The sequence below is a fragment of the Schistocerca nitens genome, chromosome 11 (genome assembly GCF_023898315.1).
Source record: "Schistocerca nitens isolate TAMUIC-IGC-003100 chromosome 11, iqSchNite1.1, whole genome shotgun sequence".
NCBI classification, from domain to species: domain Eukaryota; kingdom Metazoa; phylum Arthropoda; class Insecta; order Orthoptera; family Acrididae; genus Schistocerca; species Schistocerca nitens.
Genome location: NC_064624.1, coordinates 56,418,645 through 56,445,081, shown reverse-complemented (window position 1 = coordinate 56,445,081; position 26,437 = coordinate 56,418,645). Strand labels below are relative to the sequence as shown.

Below are 26,437 nucleotides of genomic sequence, written 5' to 3'. Positions count from 1 at the left end.
GTTTTATTTTAGTTTCTTTCTCTCGTTCATGTTTTATTGCTGCAGTGTTATTCTGCAGTAGCGGGATATAGTAATATCCTTTGTTTGAATATTATTTCTTACCAATCAAAATAACAAAAACTTAACTGAAAACTAAAACAAAAAACCCCGGAATTCTCAAAAATTCCCGGTTTTTTCGCGGTTTTCTCCCAGATGAAAAAATTCCCGGGTTTTTCCCAGATCTCCCGGTTGTCCCGGGTCGTATACACCCTGAACAATAGACTGTCAATCTAGCTGTCAAAAGTAGTTCATGGAAAAATTCTACACAAATAGAATTTGTGTGTCTTACAACAGTCTAGCAATAAATAGACAGTCAACAGTTTAGTCACCAATGCAATACGGCCGCCTATTGGAACTAGATGTAAATATATACTTAAACTGACCTTTATGTAAAACCTCTAGCAGAATCACCAACTGTTAACATCCACAGGTTTACTTGAAACTGGCACTATAGCCAAAACAAGCTTGTAGTTAGGAAGAAGCACTACTAAGTAAACTATCTGCAGCTTTCCTGGAATAATTCATAACAAAAAGTAGAGAATCACGGTTCGTCGTAAAATGTTTAGCACCTCTCATAGTTTTCAATCTTTGTGCTACATTGCAGATTTGACCTGGAGCGCTTCAATACGGCAATAGACCACAAGAAGGCACAATGTTCCATCTAGTATGCAGAATCCCAATCTGTGACAACAGTACTGCGGGATTAGTGACGCTACTAAAGAACTGTACCACTGACAAACGAAAATAATGAGGTGGTTCAGAAATTTCAGAGAGACAAACAGTGTCAAAGACCTTTCTCGAAGCGGACATCCCCGTGTCTCGAACACATGTCGACCGAGTTCAAGCTGCATTTCAATGCAGTCCCCACAAGTCAGTTCATCACACATCACACGAATCATTGGTAATCAGATCAAGTGTCCGTAAAGTACTTAACTGCTTACGCCTTTCTATGTACAAAGCACAAATGATCCAGGCCTTGCAGCCAAAGACCATCTGAAGCTTAATGTTGGATGTGGCTTAGTCCACAATAGGGTGATAGGCCCATTTCTCTTTGCAGAGAAAACTGTAATGGGTAAAGTTTACCTCAACACACAGAAACAATTCCTGCTACCACAGAGCAGAGCACTGCGGCCATCCATTATCTTCCAACACAATGGTGTACACACACACTGGAGTCCGAATGTGCCGAGTGATATTTTCTGAGAAGTGGACGGGACCACGACAATCCCATCACACGGTCCCCACGTTCTTCCAGTGTTGCACCATTAGACTTCTTTTTGTGGAGTTACATCAAGGATCACCCATTCATGACACCAATCGACAGCATTGCTATTCTTCATGCTCAAATCAGTTAAGCAATCGGAACCATAGATGCTGCAATGCCACAGGCAGAACTCTAATATTGCCTAATGTTCAATGACAGTTGGGTTACACACTGAAATTCTGAAACAACAGGAACAAAATCTTTGAGAGCTGATATATGTTTCACAACAAACCACAATGCTTGGTCTCTAACAATTTGCAGGTTATTAGTTTTTGAAATGACAGCGGACTTTATGGAGACCCTGTACGAGGCTTTAATTTCAGACAGAATGGCTTTCCAGTCCCTCCCAGGCATTTTTTTTTTTTTTTTTTTTATAACTCACTGGAACAAGTCGGCAACAGAAATTTACATTAGTACACACATATTAAATTGTAACATAACTATTAATTTGCCGCTGTGCCAGCAGCGGGAAATATGACTGGGTGACAGGCATGATACAAGGGGCAGGGGCATGGGGCGATGTTCCGTGTGTGTGTGTGTGTGTGTGTGTGTGTGTGTGTGTGTGTGTGTGTGTGTGTGTGTGTTGGGGGGGGAGGGGGGGAGGCACACACATGTACTCAAGATAAGTTGGGCTTCCTTCCGAAGTTGTGATCGGCACAATAACTCACGAATTTTCTAAACACCTCAGTGCTAAGTGTGCCTCATATAAATGCAGAATGACAACAATTTTCATTTGTGAATTACTTTTGTACTTTTCACAGCATCCCATTTTTAATACAACAAAATACCCAACGCAATAAAGTGCTTCATTGTGACCACTTATGAAAGATATCAGCACTTTGAGGCGTACTTAAAGTTATTAATCAACTATTAAGGAAGCAGATATATTTCTGTAAAGGTTTCTTTAAATTACCATTATCAGTCACCTCATCTTCAGGCTAAATGGCATTACAAAAACAACTTTACAACAAGGTCATACTGATGTTACATAGTCTTTTTGTAAATGCTGTGGTCATCCTGTTGAAGAAGAGAAAACTTAGTAAGAGGCGATGTCACTTTGGAAGCTGGACTGATGTTTGCAAGAAAATGTTTTGTTACGGTCACTCACTTTGTTCTTCTGGTGTGGCAGTCTCATTGTGATGTGTTACGGTGTTTCCATTTCCGTGGCTCTCTTGGTCACTGTTCACAAATTGTCACTAACGTAACAGTAACTTGGAAACACGATCACAAACAGTTCTGTAGTGCAGTGGACAATATGATGGTTGAAATACAGCTGGTTTTGATTTGACCATCGATTTATCAATCTATGTGGCGTCAGATGTTTACCTGTACATGTTGTCTGTACGTCTTATTATCATATTACAGATGTAGGTTGACGAAATACACACATCTTCCACAGCTATATTCAGATCCTTGTTAAACAGAGCACAGAAATTCGCACTTAATGCTGCCGACTATGAGACAGAAATGAACACTATCAAATACATTGCGTGTAAAAATGGCTATCACGAACATGAAATAGACACAGTATCACAACGCACAACTAAAAATAACAAACAATGTGACACAGCTTCCGCTCACAACATCCGAAAGCCCGAGTACATAACGTTACCGTATTTAGGTGTCATATCAGACAAAATAGCCTAGCTGTTTAAAAAAACAGACATCGGGATCACCTTTGCCACCAAACAACAACTTAAAAAAGAAACTGATACATGACATCTCTCATCCCACAGAGAAACTTAACAAATCAGGAGTTTATAAAATTACATGCAGTCATTGCAACAAATATTACTTTGGCCAAACGGGAAGAAATTTTAAAACCGGCTTTAAAGAACACATGGACGGTTTCAGACTTGGCAAACCGAATAAATCAGCTATAGCAAAACATATAAATGAAACAGGATACAGTGTTACAATAGACAATGATCTCAAAGTACTACATAATTTAGAAAAGAGCTGGAAAATGGACATCTAGGAAGAAACGGAAATATTCATCCGTGGCCACATGGGGAATAATGAGATCATGGATGAAATGACTGACTTCAAAAATTCACATTCCTTTTCCAATACACTACAGTACTCCTAGCCCATTGAATGTCAAGGTAACGATCTATCGTTACCCTGTACTGACACTAATACTGTCAGAGTGCCGATTCGTCGGTACTCTGCTTCATCTCGTTTAGCTTACGGAATCGGGTGCTAGATGGTGTCGATGTGCCGATTACAGATGCTCATTGCCTCGAGCTACGTGTAGGTCGATACCTATCGACAATCTAGTATCATTAGCGTTCAATTATTATGCTTTTACACCGTTTGTTTATCGACGTCATGTTTCGCAGTACGTGTTTACATTCTATTATTGCATTCTACGGTCTTGTTTTTGTGCAGTACTCTTATTTATCATTGTTTCTGTGTGTTTTTCTTCACGATAAGAGTTTACAGTTTGTTTATTTTCTCCACTTTTTGTGAAAAATGCGACCTACACCAGGCCACAGCAGAGGACTTACCGACGAAGAAATTTGTGAACTTTTAGAATGTACTAGTGATACAGAGTGTTTTAGTGAAAGTAGCAACAGTTCACAAAGTGACAGTGATGTACTTGATATTGTGAATGAAACTGAAGACGAAATGGAAGATGTACAATACACTGAAGTAATTGCACCTCAAACACTACAGCCATTACCACATCCATTTCGAGAGCTGCCAGGACCAAAACATATGCCACCAGCAGGATCTCCTGTGATAGAATATTTCAATCTATTCTTTACTACAATGTTGCTGCAGCTTATTGTAACAAAAAAACCACTCAGCTAAACAGTTTATAACTAAACGTGCTACACTGCCCAAACCGTACAAGAAACGGAAGAATGTGACAAGTACCGAGATAAGAGGTTTTATTGCTTGCTTACTAAATATGGGACTCTATAAAAGGCCCACAATGCTCTCATACTGGAGCACGAAACCGTCAAAGGGATTTCCACAGTTTGGTAAAATGTTTTCTGCCCACCGATTTAGGCATCTTATGAAATTCTTTCATCTTGTGGATAGTGAGAAATGTCCAGCACCAGGCCATCCTGATTATGACCCATGTACCAGGTACCAGCCATTGGTAGATCATGCTAATAATACAGGGAGTTACAGAAAGGTATGGCCAAACTTTCAGGAAACATTCCTCACACACAAAAGAAAGAAAATATTTTATGTGGACATGTGTCCAGGATTGCTTACTTTCCATGTTAGAGCTCATTTTATTACTTCTCTTCAAATCACATTAATCATGGAATGGAAACACACAGCAACAGAACATACCAGTGTGACTTCAAACACTTTGTTACAGCAATTGTTCAAAATGTCCTCCGTTAGCAAGGATACGTCCATCCACCCTGCGTTGCATGGAATCCCTGATGCGCTGATGCAGCCCTGGAGAACGGCGCATTGTATCACAGCCGTCCACAAGTCGAGCACGAAGAGTCTCTACATTTCGTACCGGGGTTGCATAGACAAGAGCTTTCAAATGCCCCCGTAAATGAAAGTCAAGAGGGTTGAGGTCAGGAGAGCGTGGAGGCCATGGAATTGATCCTCCTCTACCAATCCGTCGGTCACCGAATCTATTGTTGAGAAGCGTACAAACACTTCGACTGAAATGTGCAGGAGCTCCATCGTGCTTGAACCACATGTTGTGTCGTACTTTTAAAGGCACATGTTCTAGCAGCACAGGTAGAGTATCCCGTATGAAATCGTGATAACGTGCTCCATTGAGCGTAGGTGGAAGAACGTGGGGTCCAATCGAGACATCACCAACAATGCCTGCCCAAACGTTCACAGAAAATCAGTGGTGATGACGTGATTGCACAATTGTGTGCGGATTCTTGTCAGCCCACACATGTCGATTGTGAAAATTTACAATTTCATCACGTTGGGATGAAGCCTCACCCGTAAAGAGAACATTTGCACTGAAATGAGGATTGACACATTGTCGGATGAACCATTCGCAGAAGTGTACCCGTGGAGGCCAATCAGCTGCTGATAGTGCCTGTACACGCTGTACATGGTACGGAAACAACTGGTTCTCCCGTAGCACTCTCCATACAGTGACGTGGTCAACGTTACCTTGTACAGGAGCAACTTCTCTTACACTGACATTAGGGTTATCGTCAACTGCATGAAGAATTTCCTCGGCCATTGCAGGTGTCCTCATCATTCTAGGTCTTCCCCAGTCACGAGTCATAGGCTGGAATGTTCCGTGCTCCCTAAGACGCCAATCAGTTGCTTCGAACGTCTTCCTGTCGGGACACCTTCGTTCCGGAAATCTGTCTCGATACAAACGTACCGTGCCACGGCTATTGCCCCGTGCTAATCCGTACATCAAATAGGCATCTGACAACTCCGCATTTGTAAACATTGCACTGACTGCAAAACCACGTTCGTGATGAGCACTAACCTGTTGATGCTACGTACTGATGTGCTCGATGCTAGTACTGTAGAGCAATGAGTCGCATGTCAACACAAGCACCGAAGTCAACATTACCTTCCTTCAATTGGGCCAACTGGCGGTGAATCGAGGAAGTACAGTACATACTGACAAAACTAAAATGAGCTCTAACATGGAAATTAAGCGTTTCCAGACACATGTCCACATAACATCTTTTCTTTATTTGTGTGTGAGGAATGTTTCCTGAAAGTTTGTCCGTACCTTTTTGTAACACTCTGTATATTTAGACATCATTACACACCTCATGAACAACTTAGTATTGATGAGAGTCTAGTTGGCACTAAATGTCACACTTCCCTATTACAGTATTTGCCAAACAAACACCACCACCAATGGGGAATCAAATTCTGGATGCTGTGTGACTCTATAATGCAATATTGTCTTGGGTTTTATACTTACAGAGGTGCCAAAAGCCAAGAAGATAAGTCTGAGATTGCAAGACATGGCTTAGGTTACTGTGTTGTCCAGAAGTTACTGTATTTGGGCAATTATTTGAACAAGGGATATCATATCTTTGTGGACAACTTTTTCATGTCAGTACCACTTGTAAAAAGTCTTTATAAATTAGGTTCATACATTACTGGCACTGTAAGAAAAAAAAGAAATATTTGCCAGAGCAATTTAGAAAGAAATTTGCAATTGGGGAAAAGATGTATTGTAAGTCAGGTCCAGTACTAGCATGTGCGTACCGAGAGGAAAAAACCCAGTAAACCCCCGTTCTCTTATTGTCAAGTAAAGTTGGTGCTGCTGACATTGAAGTCCAAAATAAAAATAAAACAGTAAAAAAGCCAGAAATAATACACCAGTACAACGAGTATATGGGTGGAATAGACACATCCGACATGATGCTGTATGCATATTTGGATGAGAGGCGAACTGTTCATTACTGGAAGAAGGTAGCTTTTAACATAATGTCAAGAATGGTGCTGAACTCTTACATATTATACAAAGAGCATAATAAAGGAAGGAAAGTTGTTTCCAGATACGTATATATTGTAATGATAATTGAAGCCTTGTCAGATGAATGGCTGCAAGAAAAAAATGCAACTGATGATCCTCGTGGTTCTCCTGGTTTGAGAAAACTTCCAGAGAAGAAAGAGTCAAGATGCTGTGTGTGTACTAGTGAGGGAAGGAAAAGAAGGTCAAGAACTGTTTGTAATAGGTGTAATAAGGGGTTGCATGGTGAATGTTTTCCTAAACAGAAATGTAAGTCATACTGTAGACATGGAAAATCTGTAATGTTCTCTTCAAATAAATAATTATTATCTTTCAAAATAATAACACAAATTTCATACCCCTCATGTCATTTTACTCAGAAATGTGTGTGGATTCTATGGACTGTAGTTAGCCTTCTTAAATTGAAGCACAGTGTTGGATATATGGAATCAAAGTCAAATTTATAATATTTTTAAAAAAATATTTTATTTGGACTGTCACAATAAAATTAACTTGAAACATTATGATAATCTGTGTAAGCCATAATATTCTACATACTTTTATGGATAAGCGGTAATTTTTTCATATTTTTAAAGTGAATACTGTGCGGTATATGGTAATTTAAATAGAACGTAGCATTTTTAGCACACACCACTCCAAATCGGCTGACTGGAAAAGGGCTAGAATAAAAGATACATAACATGACAGTCGTTTGACTCTAGGCCCAGCAATACCTTAGAAATATATAAAATAAATAGTTTATATCATGACGTGTTCGATAATGTTGTAACAGGTGCTCAATTTGTAATGTATTTTGTCAACCTACATCTGTAATACGATAACAAGACGTGCAGAAGACATTTCAACATCTGACACCACATAGATCGACAAATCGATAGTCAAGTTGAAACCGGCTTATTTTGACCGCCATCTTGTCCACTGCACTACAGAACTGTTTGTGATCGTGTTTCCAAGTTACTGCTATATTAGTGACAATTTGTGAACAGTGACCAAGAGAGCCACAGAAATGGATACACAGCAACACATCACAATGAGACTGCCATGCCAGAAGAACAAAGTGAGTGACCATTACACAACATTTTTGTGCAAACATCAGTCTAGCTTCCAAAGTGACATCGCCTCTCACTAAGTTTTCTCTTCTTCCACAGGATGACCACAGCATTTACGAAAAGACTATGTAATATCACTATGACCTTGTTGTAAAGTTGTTTTTGTAATGCCATTTAGCCTGAAGATGACGTATTCCCTCGAAACATGTTGCTAAATAAATAAGTAATACAATAGGTGACAAAGTTTGTGACTGGGAGCGGTAATGTAAAAAAAACCTTAACATATTTCTTGAGACATTCATGGTCGAAAAATAGTCAAAAAGATATATTTCTTATTTGTCCACAGCTATAAAGCAAATCACTTTCTGAACATTTTGTCCTGCACACATACTCCCTTGTTCAGTTTTAGCCTCGTATTCACTGAAGATAGGCACATGTCGGTAACCTCCACATCGACTGTCTTTCAGTACATCTTTGACTGATAAGCAATGCGACAATCAGTATGTGAAAAAATGGTCTTGTCAGAAGATGGTTACAGTGTGGTGAAAGTGATAAGTGTAATAATTAATGCATATGGGACTGAATATATTTACTTTTAAACGACATTCACGGCATCTGCTAAACATCTAACTCTGTGTCCCATATCACATCGTGTATCATTTTTCCTCGCGCTTCACGAAGCTGGAATGGTATGTGAACCCGATGGGCCACGAATTTCTGCATCGTAACTCACTTCTAAATGCTTTTTTTAATTAATACTGGACACATGTTCACCGAGTTGCTACAACGCAACTTTTCAAATTGTGGTTGGCAGCGGCTGAAAATGTGATGTCACAGCTACAAAGACTACTGACTTGTGCTGATACGTACAAGGTGTACTCAAAGTCTGGGAACTCTCAATTATTTATTGCACAATAAATAAATGTTGTACAGATGTCATACATATTGCGTTTGAAGAGAAACTCCGAAAGTTTTTTTTTTTTTTACAAACATTTGATATGCGAACTACGAGTGGCCTGGCAGACGTCAATACGGTAATCAAATTCTTGCCATACCTGTTCCAGCATGGCATCATCGGCTGTGGCAGTCGCTTCCCATATTCTTTCCCATATTCTCCGCGGAGCTCTGCTACATTACGTGGTAGGGGCAGTACATACAGCAGATCTTTAATGTGTCCCCACAGAAGAAAGTCACACAGAGTGAGATCTGGTGACGGGGGAGTCCATTTAGTGAAATCGCTGTCTCCTCCCGTAGCACGGCCAATCCATCGATGCGGCAGCTCTGTGTTCAGGTTCCCACTAACTTCACAATGAAAATGGGGTTGAGCCTCATCCTGCTGAACAATGAACGGAGAGTCTGATTGCATTTGAGGCATCAGCCATTGCTGCAACATGTCCGAGTAGGAATATCCAGTGATACTGCTCTCAGCGAAGGAGAATGGCCCGTACAGTTTTCGACGTGATGAGGCACCGAAAACATTAACCTGTGGGGAATCACGTGCAAATTCAATGCATTCGTGTGGATGCTTTGTACCACAGATTCGACAATTATGCCTGTTTAGTGTGAAAAGTGGCTTTGTCACTGTAGCACACTTGTTTTTGTCGAACTCCAACACACAGACAGCTCGCTCTGCACCCAAACTCGCCATGTTTACGACCAGCGCTGACTATCGGCAAATTACCAAACTATGCTGTGGCGGTATATGTGAAAAAAAAAAAAAAAAAAAAAAAAAAAAAAAAAAAAAACTTTCAGGGTTTTTCATCAAAATGACATACGTATGATATCTGTACAATGTTTGGTTCTTGTGCAATAAATAATTGAAAGTGTTCCCTGGCTTTATGTACACCCTGCGTAGAGCAAAACTAGGGTGCAAAGTGACACTGCTATGGGGGCAGTTTAGTTTAGTTATGTCATGTTCCGTAAATCATTTTCAGGATTATTTTATCTATATGATGTGGAAAAACTCAGATTACAAGATATATATATAGACACACACACACACGAATAGTGCTAATATTAAGTTCTGAAACAGAAACTCTTCCATGGAATAGGAGTTGTCCAAAAGAAATGATTTTAAGCTAGATTTAAAACTTGATCTGCTACCTGCCAGACACTTTATGTTGTGGGGCAAATGATCAAAGATTTTTGTTGCTGAATAATGTATTCCTTTTTGAGCAATTGACAGCTTCAATAACAGATAGTAAAGGTCATTTTTCCCTGTAGTGTTGTACGTATGGACATAACTGTTCCTCGCGAACTGAGATGGATTATTTATAACGAATTTCATTAGTGAATATTTGTACTCTGATGGTGCAGTTAAAATACCTAACTCCTTGAATAGGTGCATGCATGCTGTCCTTGGGTGAACATCACTAATTACTCTCACTGCTCTCCTTTGTGCAATCAATACTTTATGTCTAAGTGGTGAGTTACCCCAGAAAACTATTTCACAAATATGCAAAGTACACTAGGAGGCTAATCTGTTTATTACCAACACTAGTGATTAGCGAAAGAAGCTGAACTTAATTGTTTGAGAAGCTCAGTAATATGCTTCTCCCAGTTCAAGTTGTCATCAATGTGAACACCCAAAAATTTGGAGAAATCTACCCTGTTAACTGAGCCCTGTTAACTGAGCCCTGTTCATAAGCTACATCATCAATTGTCTGTATGACTCGATTCGGTGTACAGAACTAGATATAGTGAGTTTTTTTCAAAACTAATCCTTCAACTGCTCTGGACGTGTTAACGCATGTGCCTCTGTACCTGTCCCTGTGTGTTCTGAACGTGTTTACGTGTGCCACCAGTCCTTCTATGCATAAACACGTTCAGAGCACACGGGGACAGGTACAGAGGCACATGCGTTAACACGTCCAGAGCAGTTAAAGAGTTCAGGGAGAGTCCATTTTCTGAGAACCACTTAATAATTATTTCAGCCATCCTTAACAATATCTTCAGATGCTTTTTCTGGAATTGGATTTATTGTAACACTCATGTCATTTGCCAAAAGTACTAGTTATGCTTGCTGAACATTAACTGAGAGGTCATTCACAAGAATAAGGAACAGCAGATGAGCCAAAATTGAACCCTGTGGGACTCCCTATGTTATAACTCCCCATTCACTAGAATTTACCACCCTCCAAACATTATTTGTGTCATTCAGCACAACTTTTTGCTTTCTGTTCATAAAATATGACTCAAACCAACTGTATGTATAGCTTCCAATTCCATGAAACCTGAGTTTTTGTAAGAGGGTGACATGATCCACACAGTCAAATGCCTTGGAGAGATCACAAAAAATACCAACTGGTGATAATTTGTTATTTAGGGCTTGTACTATTTGATGGGTAAATGTGTAGACAGCATTCTCAGTCGAGTAACCCTTCCGGAATCCGAACTGTGACATGCTGAGTAAATTATTTTCACTTAAATGTGAGACAACTCCTGAATACATAACTTTTATGAATATTTTAGAAAATGAAGTCAGCAATGAGATTGGTCTACGATTATTTAAGTCACTCTTGTCCCCTTTCAATTGAAGAGAGGTTTGACAACTGCGTATTTCAATCTGTCTGGAAAAATTACCTGTGTCAGCGAAGCATTACATACATCACTAAGGACGCCACTTATTAAATTAGAACAACACTTCAAAATTCTGTTCGAGACTCCATCAACACCACATGAGCTCTTGTTTTTCAGTATATTTATAACTTCTTTCATTTCAGTGGGGAATGTTGGAGCTATTTCTAAAGACCTAAAGTCCTGGGGAATGAAATTTTTAACATTTTTTTGCTTCTTCAACTGAACCCTTTAATCCTATTTTTGCTGCTACATTCAGAAAGTGACTGTTAAAAATAAAGGGATAGCAGCACTTGTTTACATTAAATCTTGTGGTTTTATTGGTCCCATTATAAGAAATTATCTCTAAAAACCCTGAATTTCAGAGCAGTATTTTGTAAAAAATGATTTTGTACAGTAAGTTCGACCACAAGTTTCCATAAATCAAAACTTATTATGTTTATTGCTGTGTGAGTTTGGAGGGGAGAGGGGGCGTTGTAGTATGGTAGAAGAAGTGTAATCCAGAAATTTCAGAAATTGGGCACTACCTACATGGCCCTTTGACAAGCTTCAGCTCTCTTATCTTATTCTCACACTTACTGCCTTCCCCAAATACCAATAGTGCAACCTTCCTTCCACAGGTTTGTATCTACATCCCCCAAGTAACTCCATTGCATTTCTGTACTGGCTGTACCCAGCAAGCGTGTCTCCAAATTCATTCGATGTCTACTGTCTTGCCTGCTTGATGATAACTCCCAACATTGGAGCAGTGTTCCACAACTGGTTGCATCAGTGTCTTTTATATAACTTCGTAAGATTCAGGAACCAGGCAGTAGTTATTAAAGTTGAAAAATATGAGAGGGAGGCAGTAGCTGAGAAAGGAGTGAGATAGGACTCTACGTTACCCCTGACATTATTCAATCTGTATGAAGTGTATTTAAAAAAATAAATAAATAAAAAATAAAAATAAAAATGGGAATTTTTGTTGTTCACAAGCGATCTTTATTTATTCACATCAACAACTTTGTTCTCTTCAATGTAATACCCATCAGATACATTACTCTTGAGCCAATACTGTTTCCAATCTTAACGCACTTATGGAACTCACTTTTCGTTATAGTGTTCAGTTCCTTCAGTGATTCTGTTTCTAACTTATCTATGGCGACAAAATGACATCCTTTCATGGTTGTCTTCAGCCTTGGGAATGGAAAGAAGTCAAGAGGTTGCCACGTCCGGCAAATACTGTGGAGAGGGCAACATAACAGTTTTGTTTTTTGCCAAAGAAATCACAAACAGGTATTGAGATGTGAGCAGGAGCACCATCATAATGCAATTTCCATAAAGGGTTTTGCACAGATCTGGTCATTTTCTTTTCTTCAGATTGCTTCACAGAAATGGCACATAACTTCCAGTTAGTATTCCTTCCTGACCATTCAACCATAAGGCAGGAACTCGTAATGCACTCTCTCACTGTAACTGAAGAAAACAGTGACAAGAACTTGTCAAACTTTTCCTGTCTCGGCTCTTCAGGTTGTTTTCATTGGGACGACCAGGCCTCGGTTTTGATGTCGTACCCATAAACCCACGTTCTGGCACCTATTATAACCTCCTTTAGAAATTCTAGATCATTGTTGACCTAATCTAGCATTTCCTGAGTGATGTCTACATTGATTTTTGTCAAAGTTCAACAATTTCATGACAAACTTTGCTGCAAAATTAAAAAAAAATTGCCATTAATTTTGGATCACATTGATCACACCACATACACCGACGGTATTGATAGGTGATTAAAGTTTAGGGGAAGAAGAAAACATTTAAGGTTTGATGAGGACACTAACTGTCAGAGATGGCAGAGGGCTGGGAAGAGCAGAAGACCAGAATACAAAGTGTCTCGAGAAGAGGTTGTAAAATCAATATCGACGTAACTACACCGAAGGTAATAACACGTAAATTAACTAATTCAGGGGAATGCCGAGGGAAGTAGGTTAGGAAAGGAGACATTAACAGCAGTAGATTTAACATCTGAGCTAGGACATAAAAGGTAGCATCACTCGTGCGAAACTCTGCTCGCCCTTTTCACACGGTATCCTCAAACCGTAGAGGGAGAGCAGCAAGCAGATTCGACATTCTGACGTTTCCAGAAAGCATCTGAGACGGTGCCCGTCTACAGACTGTCGACAGAGGTCCGAGCGTACATATTAGATTCCCAGATACGTGAGTGCCACAAAAGTGTCTCGAGAAATACAGGGCGAGCCAAAAGTCCTTGGACACCTTCATAAGTTGGAAGATAAAAGGGAAAATTGAATGTGATGGTGGGAACATAGGTTTGATGTGGGGCCGCAACTTTTGGAGAGAATGTCATCATCTTGAAATCCGCCATTTTGGATTTTTTTTTTTTTAGGAAGGGGGTGTGTGATACATCAAATAACTCTCGCTTAAGCTCTGGAATGGAGAGGTGTAATTTGTTTTTGTCTATCTTGTACAGTTTAGAAGTTATTAATACCGACTCATGTCTCAGGATGGACAACACGTAGAACATGTGTTGTAGCAGTTGGTACGAAGGTAATTTCCCAACTTTGAACATTAATAACCTATAAACTGTAGAAGACAGACAAAAACAAATTACACCACTAAATTCCAGAGCTCAAGTTAGTGTTATTTGATGCGTCATACACCTCCCTTCCCATTTTAAAAAAATGACTTGAATCCAAAATGGCGGATTTCAAGATGGCGGCCACGAATGACATTCACTCCAAAAGTTGCGGCCCCACGTCAAACCTATGTTCCCATCATCACATTTCAATTTTCCCTTTAACCTTCCAACTTATGAAGGTGTCCAAGGACTTTTAACTCGTATATAACCCCGTACACTGTCCTCGACAGCTTACGTTTGTCAGGGACGAGGGAATCTTTGAGAGAGCCACGACCCAAAGTGTGATGCGACTGCTATTATCCTCTATATACACACTAATGATCTGACAGACAGGGTGAGTGGCTGGCTGCCGGTGACATAGCTCGGTATACGGGAAGGTATCACCGTTTAGTGACTGTACGAGGATACAAGATGATTTAGACAGAATTTCTGGCCAGTGTGACGAATAACTGCCAGTTCTTTTTAAGAGAGAGAGAGAGAGAAAGTTATGGATATCAGTAGGAAAAAGAATCCTTGTTGTTGTGGTCTTCAGTCCAGAGACTGGCTTGACGCAGTTCTCCATGCAACTCTATCCTGTGTAAGCTTCTTCATCTCCCAGTACCTACTGCAACGTACATCCTTCTGAATCTTTTTAGTGTATTCATCTCTTGGTCTCCCTCTATGATTTTTACCCTCCACGCTGCCATCCAATACTAAATTGGTGACCCCTTGATGCCTCAGAACATGTCCTACCAACCGATCCCTTCTTCTAGTCAAGTTGTGCCACAAATTTCTCTGCTCTCCAATTCTATTCAGTACCTCCTCAATAGTTATGTGATCTACCCATCTAATCTTCAGCATTCTTCTGTAGCAGCACATTTCGAAAGCTTCTATTCTCTTCTTGTCCAAACTATTTATCGTCCATGTTTCACATCCATACATGGCTACACTGCATACAAATACTTCCTGACATTTAAATCTATACTCGATGTTGTTGTTGTTGTGGTCTTCAGTCCTGAGACTGGTTTGATGCAGCTCTCCATGCTACTCTATCCTGTGCAAGCTTCTTCATCTCCCAGTACCTACTCCAACCTACATCCTTCTGAATCTGCTTGGTGTATTCATCTCTTGGTCTCCCTCCACGATTTTTACCCTCCACACTGCCCTCTGATGCTAAATTTGTGATTCCTCGATGTGTCAGAACATGCCCTACCAACCGATCCCTTCTTCTCGTCAAGTTGTGCCACAAACTACTCTTATCCCCAATTCTATTCAATACCTCCTCATTAGTTATGTGATCTACCCATCTAATCTTCAGCATTCTTCTGTAGCACCACATTTCGAAAAATTCTATTATCTTCTTGTCCAAACTATTTATCGTCCATGTTTTTTTTTTTATTTTCACTTCCATACGTGGATACACTCCATACAAATACTTTCAGAAACGACTTCCTGACACTTAAATCTATACTCGACGTTAACAAATTTCTCTTCTTCAGAAACGCTTTCCTTGCCATTGCCAGTCTACATTTTATATCCTCTCTACTTTGACCATCATCAGTTATTTTGCTTCCTAAATAGCAAAACTCCTTTACTACTTTAAGTGTCTCATTTCCTAATCTGATTCCCTCAGCATCAACCGACTTAATTTGACTACATTCCATTATCCTCGTTTTGCTTTTGTTGATGTTCATCTTATACCCTCCCTTCAAGACACTGTCCATTCCGTTCAACTGCTCTTCCAAGTCCTTTGCTGTCTCTGACAGAATTACAATGTCATCGGCGAACCTCAAAGTTTTTACTTCTTCTCCATGAATTTCAATACCTACTCCGAATTTTTCTTTTGTTTCCTTTACTGCTTGCTCAATATACAGACTGAATAACATCGGGGAGAGGCTACAACACTGTCTCACTCCCTTCCCAACCACTGCTTCCCTTTCATGTCCCTCGACTCTTATAACTGCCATCTGGTTTCTGTACAAATTGTAAATAGCCTTTCGCTCCCTGTATTTTACCCCTGCCACCTTTAGAATTTGAAAGAGAGTAGTCCAGTCAACATTGTCAAAAGCTTTCTCTAAGTCTATACTGGATGTTAACAAATTTCTCTTCTTCCTGCAATGTTCAAATACAGCATTAGTAGTTTGCTTCTCGAGACCATTATGTCGATTAAATGTAGGCGTGACATTCCACAGCAATACAAAAGGGAATGAATACCTAAGGATCGTACCAGCATTCGGATGAAAAGGTATAGAACGTCGGTCGAAATTTGCATATGCCGCTTCGAAATAACACAGTGAGGCATCTCATCTCGGGACGTGGACGAGTGTCCGATGTGGTTAACAGCGATGTGTACTGTGAGACACACTGTAGCCTACGCGAGTCCATCGAGAGCAAACGACCTGGGCTGCTCGTGAAGGGAATGACTGTGCTCCAGGATAACACGTCTGCACACCTCCGAGGTAACACACAGCGTAATGGCCAAGTTCAAGTGGGTGCAGCTCGAGCACCTGCCCTCCAGTCCAGACATGTCGCCCTGCAATTTTCACGTGTGTGCTTCACTAAAAAAAAAAAAAAAAAACATTGCGAAGGAGAGCACTTCAACTCTGTCGACGAACTGGAGGACGCGGTGGAGAACTGGTTCCCTTCAGTCACGGAAATCTTTGAGCTCTTGGAACATTGGGATGTTGTACCGGGTGATCAAAAAGTCAGTATAAATTTGAAAACTTAATAAACCACGGAGTAATGTAGATAGAGAGGTAAAAATTGACACACATGCTTGGAATGTCAGGGGGTTTTATCACAAAAAAAACCACCCCATATTGATAGATGCGTGAAAGATCTCTTGCGCGCGTCGTTTGGTGGTGATCGTGTGCTCAGCCGCCACTTTCGTCACGCTTGGCCTCCCAGGTCCCCAGACCTCAGTCTGTGCGATTATTGGCTTTGGGGTTACCTGAAGTCGCAAGTGTATCGTGATCGACCGACATCTCTAAGGATGCTGAAAGACAACATCCGACGCCAATACCTCACCATAACTCCACAAATGCTTTACATTGCTGTTCACAGCATTATTCCCCGACTACAGCTATTGTTGAGGAATGATGGTGGACATATTGAGCATTTCCTGTAAAGAAAATCATCTTTGCTTTGTCTTACATTGTTATGCTAATTATTGATATTCTGATCAGATGAAGCACCGTCTGTCAGACATTTTTTGAACGTTTGTATTTTTTTCGGTTCTAATAAAACCCCATGTCATTCCAAGCATGTGTGTCAATTTGTACCTCTCTATCTACATTATTCCGTGATTTATTCAGTTTTCAAATGTATACTGACTTTTTGATCACCTGCTACTTGGGCATCTGCTGATTATTTTTGAACGAAACATCAATTACACCAACAGTGTTGCTTTGTACCTCTTCTTTTGAACACACCTCATACGAGGGTCATTTGGAAAGTTCTCGGAATCACCATGAGAGGTCAGCACTAGTGCAACGAGTTGTTCACGTGATATTCACTGGACTGTTGTCTGTAAGCACGTGCCACGTCAGAGCTCTCAGAAGAGAGCTGTGGCAATGATGTGGCTCTGTCGTCGTTCCCGCGTAGTGATTTGCAAAGATGGGGGGGGGGGGGGGGGGGGGAATCGGGGTTCGAGCAGTGATTAAGTACTTCGTAAAGAAACGTATGAAAGCAAAGGACATTGACATTGGTGCCAATGTCCAGAATACTCTGGGGGACTCTGCTCCTTCATATTCCACTGTTGCCAAGTGGACAAATCAACTTAAATTTGATCAGAAGAGTTCAGATGATGATGTGCGTAGTGGTCAGCCGAGATGTGTTACTACTCCAGAAACTATTGCAAAAGTGTACAAAATGGTCATGGAGGATCACCGATTGAAAGTGCGTGAAATTGCTCACGCTTGCCAGATGTCAACTGAAACAGCATATCACATTTTAATTGAAGCATTAGAAATGAAAAAATCATCTGCACGACGGGTGCCAGGACTCTTGATGGCGGATCAAAAATGCACGAGAATGGATACCAGAACAATGTTTGGCCCGTTTTAGGAGAATGAACAAGATTTTTTGTGCCGGTTTGTGACCGCAGGTGGAACTTGGGTGCACTACCATAACCCAGAGACAAAACAATAGAAAAAGCAGCGGAAACATGCTGATTTTCTGCCACCAAAGAAAGTAAAGACAATTCCTTCAGTGGGAAAGGTCATGGCATCTGTGTTCTGGGATGCGAAGGGGATTGTTTGTAGATTATCTCCCCACTGGGCAAGCAATTACTGGAGAGTACTATGCTAACCTCCCGGTCAAATTGCAACAAAAGATACATGAAAGAAGGCCACGTTTAGCATGGAAGAAAGACATCTTCCATCAAGACAAAGCATGTCCGCACACATGTGCCGTCAACATGGCAAAGTTACCCGAACTACGGTATGAACTGTTGCCACACCTGCCTTATTCACCTCATATGTCTCCATTAGACTCTTCCCAAAACTGAACATTTTTCTTGGTGGATGAAGATTCACTTCAAACGAAGAACTGATAGCCGGAGTTGACAGCTATTTTGCAGGCCTGTAGGAAACTCATTTTCGAGATTGGATCGAGGCACTGGAACATCGTTGGACCGAGTGCATTAAACTACTAGGAGACTACACTGAAAAATGAAAAAGTTTCAGTGATGTAAGTACTTTTTTTCTATTCTGTTCCGAGAACTTTCCAAACCACCCTCGTAGCAGGGAAGGCGAATGGCAACCTTCATTTTATTGGGAGAATTTTGGGAAAGTGCAACTGATTTACAAAGAAGACATCTTATATAACACTAATGTGAACCATTCTCGAGTAATGCTCGCCACCAGCTCAGATTAAAGCAAGACATTGAAGCAATTCAGAGGCATGTTTTTATATTTGTTACCTGTAAGTTTGATCAGCATGTAAATATTACAAAGACAGTTCGAGAACTCGAATGGGAAACGCCAGAGAGAAGACAGGGGTCTTTTTGCAAGGCACTTTTGAGGAAATTAACAGGACCGGCGTCTGATGCCGACTGCAGAATGATTCTACTGCTGGTGACACACATTTAATAAGCAGACCACAAAGATAAGAGAAATTAGAGCTCCTATAGAGGCTTATAGACAGTCATTTTTCCCTTACTTGGTGTGCAAGTGGAACAGAAAAGGAAGTGACTGGTAATGGTATACAGTACGCACTGCCATGCAGTGGCGGATACGTACGGGGGGCGCGCAGGAGAGAGCGAGCGGAGCTGAAGACGACAGAAAATGGGCTGCCGAGCATAGAAATTCCTGACATTTTCTTCGGTTTGAGTTCAATGAGGAGTGATAGCAGCCGAGGTAGCCAGAAACATCTGTACCTCATATGCAGATAATGGCGCAGGACAGAGCTTGGCAACAAAATGGTTTTCCATTTTATGGAGGATTGTTTTGACATTAGTGATTCTCCACAGTCAGGAAGACATTCAAGGTTTGACAAATATCATTGCGAGGCGTGTTTTTTAAGTAAGTACCGTTTTGAAATTAAAAAAGATGTCCAAAGATATCTCAATAATTTTATTTTTACATGAAAGCCTGTACCTTAATCTACGCACTGACGCCATTACAGTCTGATTCTTCCTTGTTTACATTGTGTACTGAGTGTTTAAGATGCCTCCGATAATCGTGAGTCCCGCCGACTGTGAAGTACGGGCTGTTATAAGATTTCTTAGTGTGTGTGAAAAATCTTACGGGACTTAACTGCTAAGGTCATCAGTCCCTAAGCTTACACACTACTTAACCTAAATTATCCTAAGGACAAACACACACACCCATGCCCGAGGGAGGACTCGAACCTCTGCCGGGACCAGCCGCACAGTCCATGACTGCAGTGCCTTAGACCACTCGGATAATCCCGCGTGGGGTTTCTTAGTGCTAAAGGCCTAAAAGTGATCGATATTCATCGTGAGATCTGTGCAGTTTACGGAGAAAACATTATGAGGATGGAATGGTAAGAAAGTGGGTGAGAGCATTTAAAGATAGAAATGTGCGTGATGAGCAACGGATTGGGCGTCCTTCGGTTGTTAATGAAAGTTTGGTGCAGGAAGTGGACAATAAGGTGAGAGACAACAGACACTTTATGATTTCCTCCTCGCGGGATGACTTTCCTAATGTTTCTCGTAGTGTTTTGTGTGGCATTGTGACCGAACACTTGAATTACCGAAAATTGTGTGCACGTTGGGTACCGAAAATGTTGACGGGTATGCACAAAACCAAACATTTAGACAGTGGATTGACTTTCCTCGAGTAGTACCACAACGACACTCATGATTTCTTAAGCCAAAATGTTATGGGCGATGAAACACGGGTGGCCTACGTCACACCAGAATCAAAGCAACAGCCCATGGAAGTTGAGCAAGGGCATCGTTTTCCTGCAAGACAATGCCCGTCCGCATGTGGCTAATCAGACCAATGATCTCAGCACATCTTTTCGATGGGAAACTCTAGATCATCCTCCGTACAGCCCCGATCTTGCCCCTGTGACTACCACCTGTTCCTGCACTTGAAGAACCACCTGGGCGGTCAGTGTCTTCAAGAAGATGCCGAAGTCGAAACAGTGGTGGTGCAGTGGTTAACGAGTCAGGCGGTAGACTTCTATGAGGAGGGTACTCAAAAACTGGTACAACGTTATCACAAGTGCCCCAATATTGTCGGAAATTCTGAGAAAAGTAGATTAAGGTACAGGTTTTCATGTAAAAATAAAATTATTGAGATATCTTAGCACGCCTTTTTTTAATTTCAAAATGGTACTTAAAAAACACGCCTCGTACTTGCATTAATCCACAATGATCCATGTCAGTGTGCTTGAGAACCAGCAAATATGACGAACTGTGATCCGCCATCGTGCAATTTAAGCTAAAATCACAAAAATCAGCTGGTGGCCACTTGTGCAACTCGTCAGCAACTAGCTCGTGGACAACACCTACTATTCCTACCCTATATCATTATGAACTAAACTAAAGTAAGTGTGTTCGCGTATTATTTAACTGATTATTATTGACAGTGTCTGCTTACTACGCTGTGTTGCACGGGATCAGTCGGGAACGTCTGATTTACACTGGACGAACCTGCCGTTTTGTACGCTCAAGATATCCAGTTTATTACTTTCAATAAATGGGCTAACATGGTCTTACCAGCAGATCTCCGGTCTTCCCCATGTGATCACCGAAAGTTAATAATTATTACAAATGTTTTCAGGAGATCAACTGACAATTTTCGTCGAACCGAGACTTCGAAATTGCTTCACTGCCTTATGGGATTTAAGTTAAGCTCAATTTAATCAGTATGGAACTGTATTGAACTGTGTGAATGTGATAAGCCTGCTTTGTGAATGAAAATTCCCTTAATATACGCATGTTTTTTTATTATCCTGATCAGTCTCTTGCAGTGGTCTGTCCGTGATATTTTCAGAAATTTTTATAAGTTATACAGGGTGTTACAAAAAGGTACGGCCAAACTTTCAGGAAACATTCCTCACACACAAAGAGAGAAAATATGTTATGTGGACATGTGTCCGGAAATGTTTACTTTCCATGTTAGAGCTTATTTTATTACTTCTCTTCAAATCACATTAATCATGAGATGGAAGCACACAGCAACAGAACGTACCAGTGTGACATCAAACACTTTGTTATAGGAAATGTTCAAAATGTCCTCCGTTAGCAAGGATACGTGCATCCACCCTCCGTCGCATGGAATCCCTGATGCGCTGATGCAGCCCTGGAGAATGGCGTATTGTATCACAGCCGTCCACAACACGAGCACGAAGAGTCTCTACATTTGGTACCGGGGTTGCGTAGACAAGAGCTTTCAAATGCCCCCGTAAATGAAAGTCAAGAGGGTTGAGGTCAGGAGAGCGTGGAGGCCACGGAATTAGTCCGCCTCTACCAATCCGTCGGTGACCAAATCTGACGTTGAGAAGCGTACGAACACTTTGACTGAAATGTGCAGGAGCTCCATCGTGCACGAACCACATGTTGTGTCGTACTTGTAAAGGCACATGTTCTAGCAGCACAGGTAGAGTATCCCGTATGAAATCGTGATAACGTGCTCCATTGAGCGAAGGTGGAAGAACGTGGGGCCCAATCAAGACATCACCAACAATGCCTGCCCAAACGGTCACAGAAAATCTGTGTCGATGAAGTGATTGCACAATTGCGTGCGGATTCTCGTCAGCCCACACATGTCGATTGTGAAAATTTACAATTTGATCACGTTGGAATGAAGCCTCATCCGTAAAGAGAACATTTGCACTGAAATGACGACTGACACATTGTTGGATGAACCATTTGCAGAAGTGTACTCGTGGAGGCCAATCAGCTGCTGATAGTGCCTGCACACGCTGTACACAGTACGGAAACAACTGGTTCTCCCGTAGCACTCTCCATACAGTGACGTGGTCAACGTTACCTTGTACAGCAGCAACTTCTCTGACGCTGACATGAGGGTTATCGTCAACTGCACGAAGAATTGCCTCGTCCATTGCAGGTGTCCTCGTCGTTCTAGGTCTTCCCCAGTCGCGAGTCGTAGGCTGGAATGTTCCGTGCTCCCTAAGACGCCGATCAGTTGCTTCGAACGTCTTCCTGTCGGGACGCCTTCGTTCTGGAAATCTGTCTCGATACAAACGTACCGCGCCACGGCCATTGCCCTGTGCTAATCCGTACATCAAATGGGCATCTACCAACTCCGCGTTTGTAAACATTGCACTGACTGCAAAACCACGTTCGTGATGAACACTAACCTGTTGATGCTACGTACTGATGTGCTCGATGCTAGTACTGTAGAGCAATGAGTCGCATGTCAACACAAGCACCGAAGTCAACATTACCTTCCTTCAATTGGGCCAACTGGCGGTGAATCGAGGAAGTACAGTACATACTGACAAAACTAAAATGAGCTCTAACATGGAAATTAAGCGTTTCCGGACACATGTCCACATAACATCTTTCCTTTATTTGTGTGTGAGGAATGTTTCATGAAAGTTTGGCCGTACCTTTTTGTAACGCCGTGTATAACTCAGTACATATCTCGAAATATCTCTTCTTATCTTACCGATTCCTAAACTTTAATATACAATGATTATCAGTGCAAAGTAGTTTCAAGCCCTATTATTCCTTGGAGCGTGCATTTACTCCATGGAATAGCTTCTCTCCTATCTACGTTTTCTCTTACGAAAAGAACGATTCAGATCTTGCCGATTAGCCGTGAAAGAACGAAGACGTGATGTACTACGAGTTGCTTCCATGAGCTGGGACAATCACTGCTGACACATACTGTTAACAAGTGAGATGCCTTGCAGACACAATACGAGAATGGAGACCGGGAAGACTGAGTGAAGTGACGCTACTCCACGATAATGGCTGCTCACATTCTGCCAGACCACTACACAGGAGTTGTGTCAGTAAGTCATTGCATACCCACCTCAGTCATCTGACCTCGTGCCTCCAGATTTTCACCTTTTCCGCCCTCTGTCGAATAATCTTCGAGGAACTACCTTTCTCCACGAAAATGAGTCGAAAAAGTACCCCCGCATTGGCAGACTGTTGTAAATGGTGGAGGAGAATATATTATCGACGACTCGAGTCACACATGTATCTGTCGTGAGTATTAACCTTGTGGGAGAATACTACGAAGTTATGCACTGACACAATAGGTTGCGGTGGTTATTCGGAGATGACTATGCTGGCACAGGATGCAGTGGTGGGGAGAGCTACACCAAACCAATCTTTGGGCTGAAGTAAATAACAACATTTAAAGAGAGCTGTTATAATTAGAGCGAGTGGTACTTTAATCCGAGTTTTCCCACATTTCCTTAAAATCAGCTACCGGCTATACTTTGCTGACTACAACAGCACCGCCGGCAAATAATCTGGTACTGTCACCGACACTCTCTCTCAACTGGCGACGAGTTTAATTTCTTTACAATTGTCAGCACCATTAACCCACACTGACACAGATTCGGATTCATTTATTTTACGACGATTCCCAGTCCCGAGAACCTAAGGCATCGGCGGCAAGTAATACAATTTACCCACGTCTCTATTGTAGACCTCTGCGATGTGAAATGTCCGGTTTGCGATGACGTCACGACTGTTAAAACTTTCGAGCCGTGCAACTTTATCGACTTTTGGTCCACGGATGAGGGCAACAGTTACCCGTCCGTTGCCGTGCTGCAGGGTATCATTATTGGTAATGGCAAAGTTAAGAACTCCACCACAGAACACTGACGGACCGTGCAGGACGACTTGAGCACCTATGTAGTTCTAGGTATTAATAGCAATATTGTCTATTGCTTTATACACTGTAAGGCGGGTACGTGTTCTCCTCCTATAATATCGTGGCATCTTCTGTGTCAGAGGTCCAATGCTGTTGCTCCCGTGGCTGCACGAAGACTGAAGCCTTCTTACCAGGTTCATTAGTTTTATAGACAAAGCTGTTGCATCCTCGAACCCCTGGTTGTCGATGTACACTTGGCGGTCATTAGTTGACGCTACCAGTCAAAAATTTTCTGATAGAATCATTATTCAATTGGCTTGTCATGTTTGTAAACACAGAGCAACAAGAGTTTGCGTAATGACCACACAGAGTATCTCCCGTGTGGCTGATGGAATAATGTAGTTAATAATTTTTTGTGGTAAGGAATAGGGAAGGGATAGTTTTTATTTAATTTCTATTATAATGGGTAAGGTCACCGACAAGTTTATTTCTTTTCAATTGTCAGCACCTTTAACCCGCACTTACACAGATTCGGAATCATTTATTTTACGATGATTCCCGGTCCCGAGAACGAAAGGCATCGACGGCAGGTAATACGATTTACCCACGTCTCTACTGTAGGAGAAGGACGCGTACCTGCCCTACAGTGTATAAAGCAATAGACAATATTGCTATTAATACGTAGAACTACGTCGGTGCTCAAGTCGTCCTGCACGGTCTGTCAGTGTTTTGTGGTGGAGTTCTTAACTTTGTCATTACCCATTACCAATAATGATACCCTGCAGCACGGCAATGGACGGGTAACTGTTGCCCTCATCCGTGGACCAAAAGTCGATAACGTTGCAAGGCTCGAAAGTTTTAACAGTCGTGACGTCGTCGTATACCAGACATTTCACGTCGCAGAGGTCTACAATAGAGACTCATGTATATTGTATTACCTGCCGTCGATGCCTTTCGTTCCCGGGACCGGGAATCGTCGCAAAATAAATGAATCCGAATCTGTGTCAGTGAGGGTCAAAGGTGCTGACAACTGTAAAGAAATTAAACTTGTCGGTGACCTTACCCATTATAATAGAAATTAAATAAGAACTATCCCTTCCCTATTCCTTACCACTAAAAATTATTAACTACATTATTCCATCAGCCACACAGGAGATACTCTGTGCGAGCGATGACCTCGGTCATTAAGCAACCTCTTATCGCTCCGTGTTTACAAACGTGATGAGCCGAATGAGGCCGGTACTGTCACCGACACTCCCTCGCAAATCTTTCTCCAGTCACGAGAACAGTGCCGCCGCCGCCGCCGCCGCGCACAGCCGTACCTCTGGTGGCCGAGAAGAAGGCTGCGAGGACGCCCTGGCGGCGGAAGTAGTGCCCCCAGGCGGTGCGCTGGCGCGGCTGCAGCAGGTCCGCCTTGTTCAGCAGCAGCACGTTCAGCTTGCGGCCGCCCGCCTGCTCCGACACGTAGCGCTCCAGGTCGCGGCACCGGTACAGCAGCGGGTTGCGCGCGTCCAGGATCTGCACCACCACGTCACTGCAAAAACCACAGGTGTCTACGTCCGTGCGGCTACTCGACAGTGGGTGCGCCGAACCAGTTTCGGACTACTACTCTGCCGACCCACTCTTGTGAGACACACAGGGAAAAAAAGATAGAGACACCTAAATCTTTCGCAGCGATCTCCAATTTCTCTATGACACTTCTACATCTACATTTATACTCTGCAAGTCACCCAACGGTGTGTGGCGGAGGGCACTTTATGTGCCACTGTCATTATCTCCCTTTCCTGTTCCAGTCGCGTACGGTTCGCGGGAAGAACGACTGCCGGAAAGCCTCCGTGCGTGCTCGAATCTCTCTAACTTTAAATTTGTGATCTCCTCGGGAGGTATAAGTAGGGGGAAGCAATATATTCGATACCCCATCCAGAAACGCACCCTCTCAAAACCTGGACAGCAAGCTACACCACGATGCAGAGCGCCTCTCTTGAAGAGTCTGCCACTCGAGTTCACTAAACATCTGCGTAACGCTATCACGCTTACCAAATAATCCTGTGACGAAACGCGCCGCTATTCTTTGGATCTTCTCTATCTCCTCTGTCAACCCGACCTGGTACGGATCCCACAATGATGAGCATTACTCAAGTATAGGTTGAACTACTGTTTTGTAAGCCACCTCCT

The 26,437-nt window shown here is 41.9% G+C and overlaps 1 protein-coding gene across 2 annotated transcripts in view; it reads right to left on the bottom strand.

Annotated features, from left to right (window-relative positions):
* Window positions 1-26,437, bottom strand: part of LOC126213339 (large subunit GTPase 1 homolog) — a 171,014-nt gene that overhangs the window by 115,233 nt on the left and 29,344 nt on the right. For both annotated transcript variants that reach the window (XM_049941036.1, XM_049941037.1), the window contains exon 5: window positions 25,585-25,796. In XM_049941036.1, coding sequence (XP_049796993.1) covers window positions 25,585-25,796 — 212 coding nt within the window. The remainder of the gene's footprint in view (window positions 1-25,584; window positions 25,797-26,437) is intronic.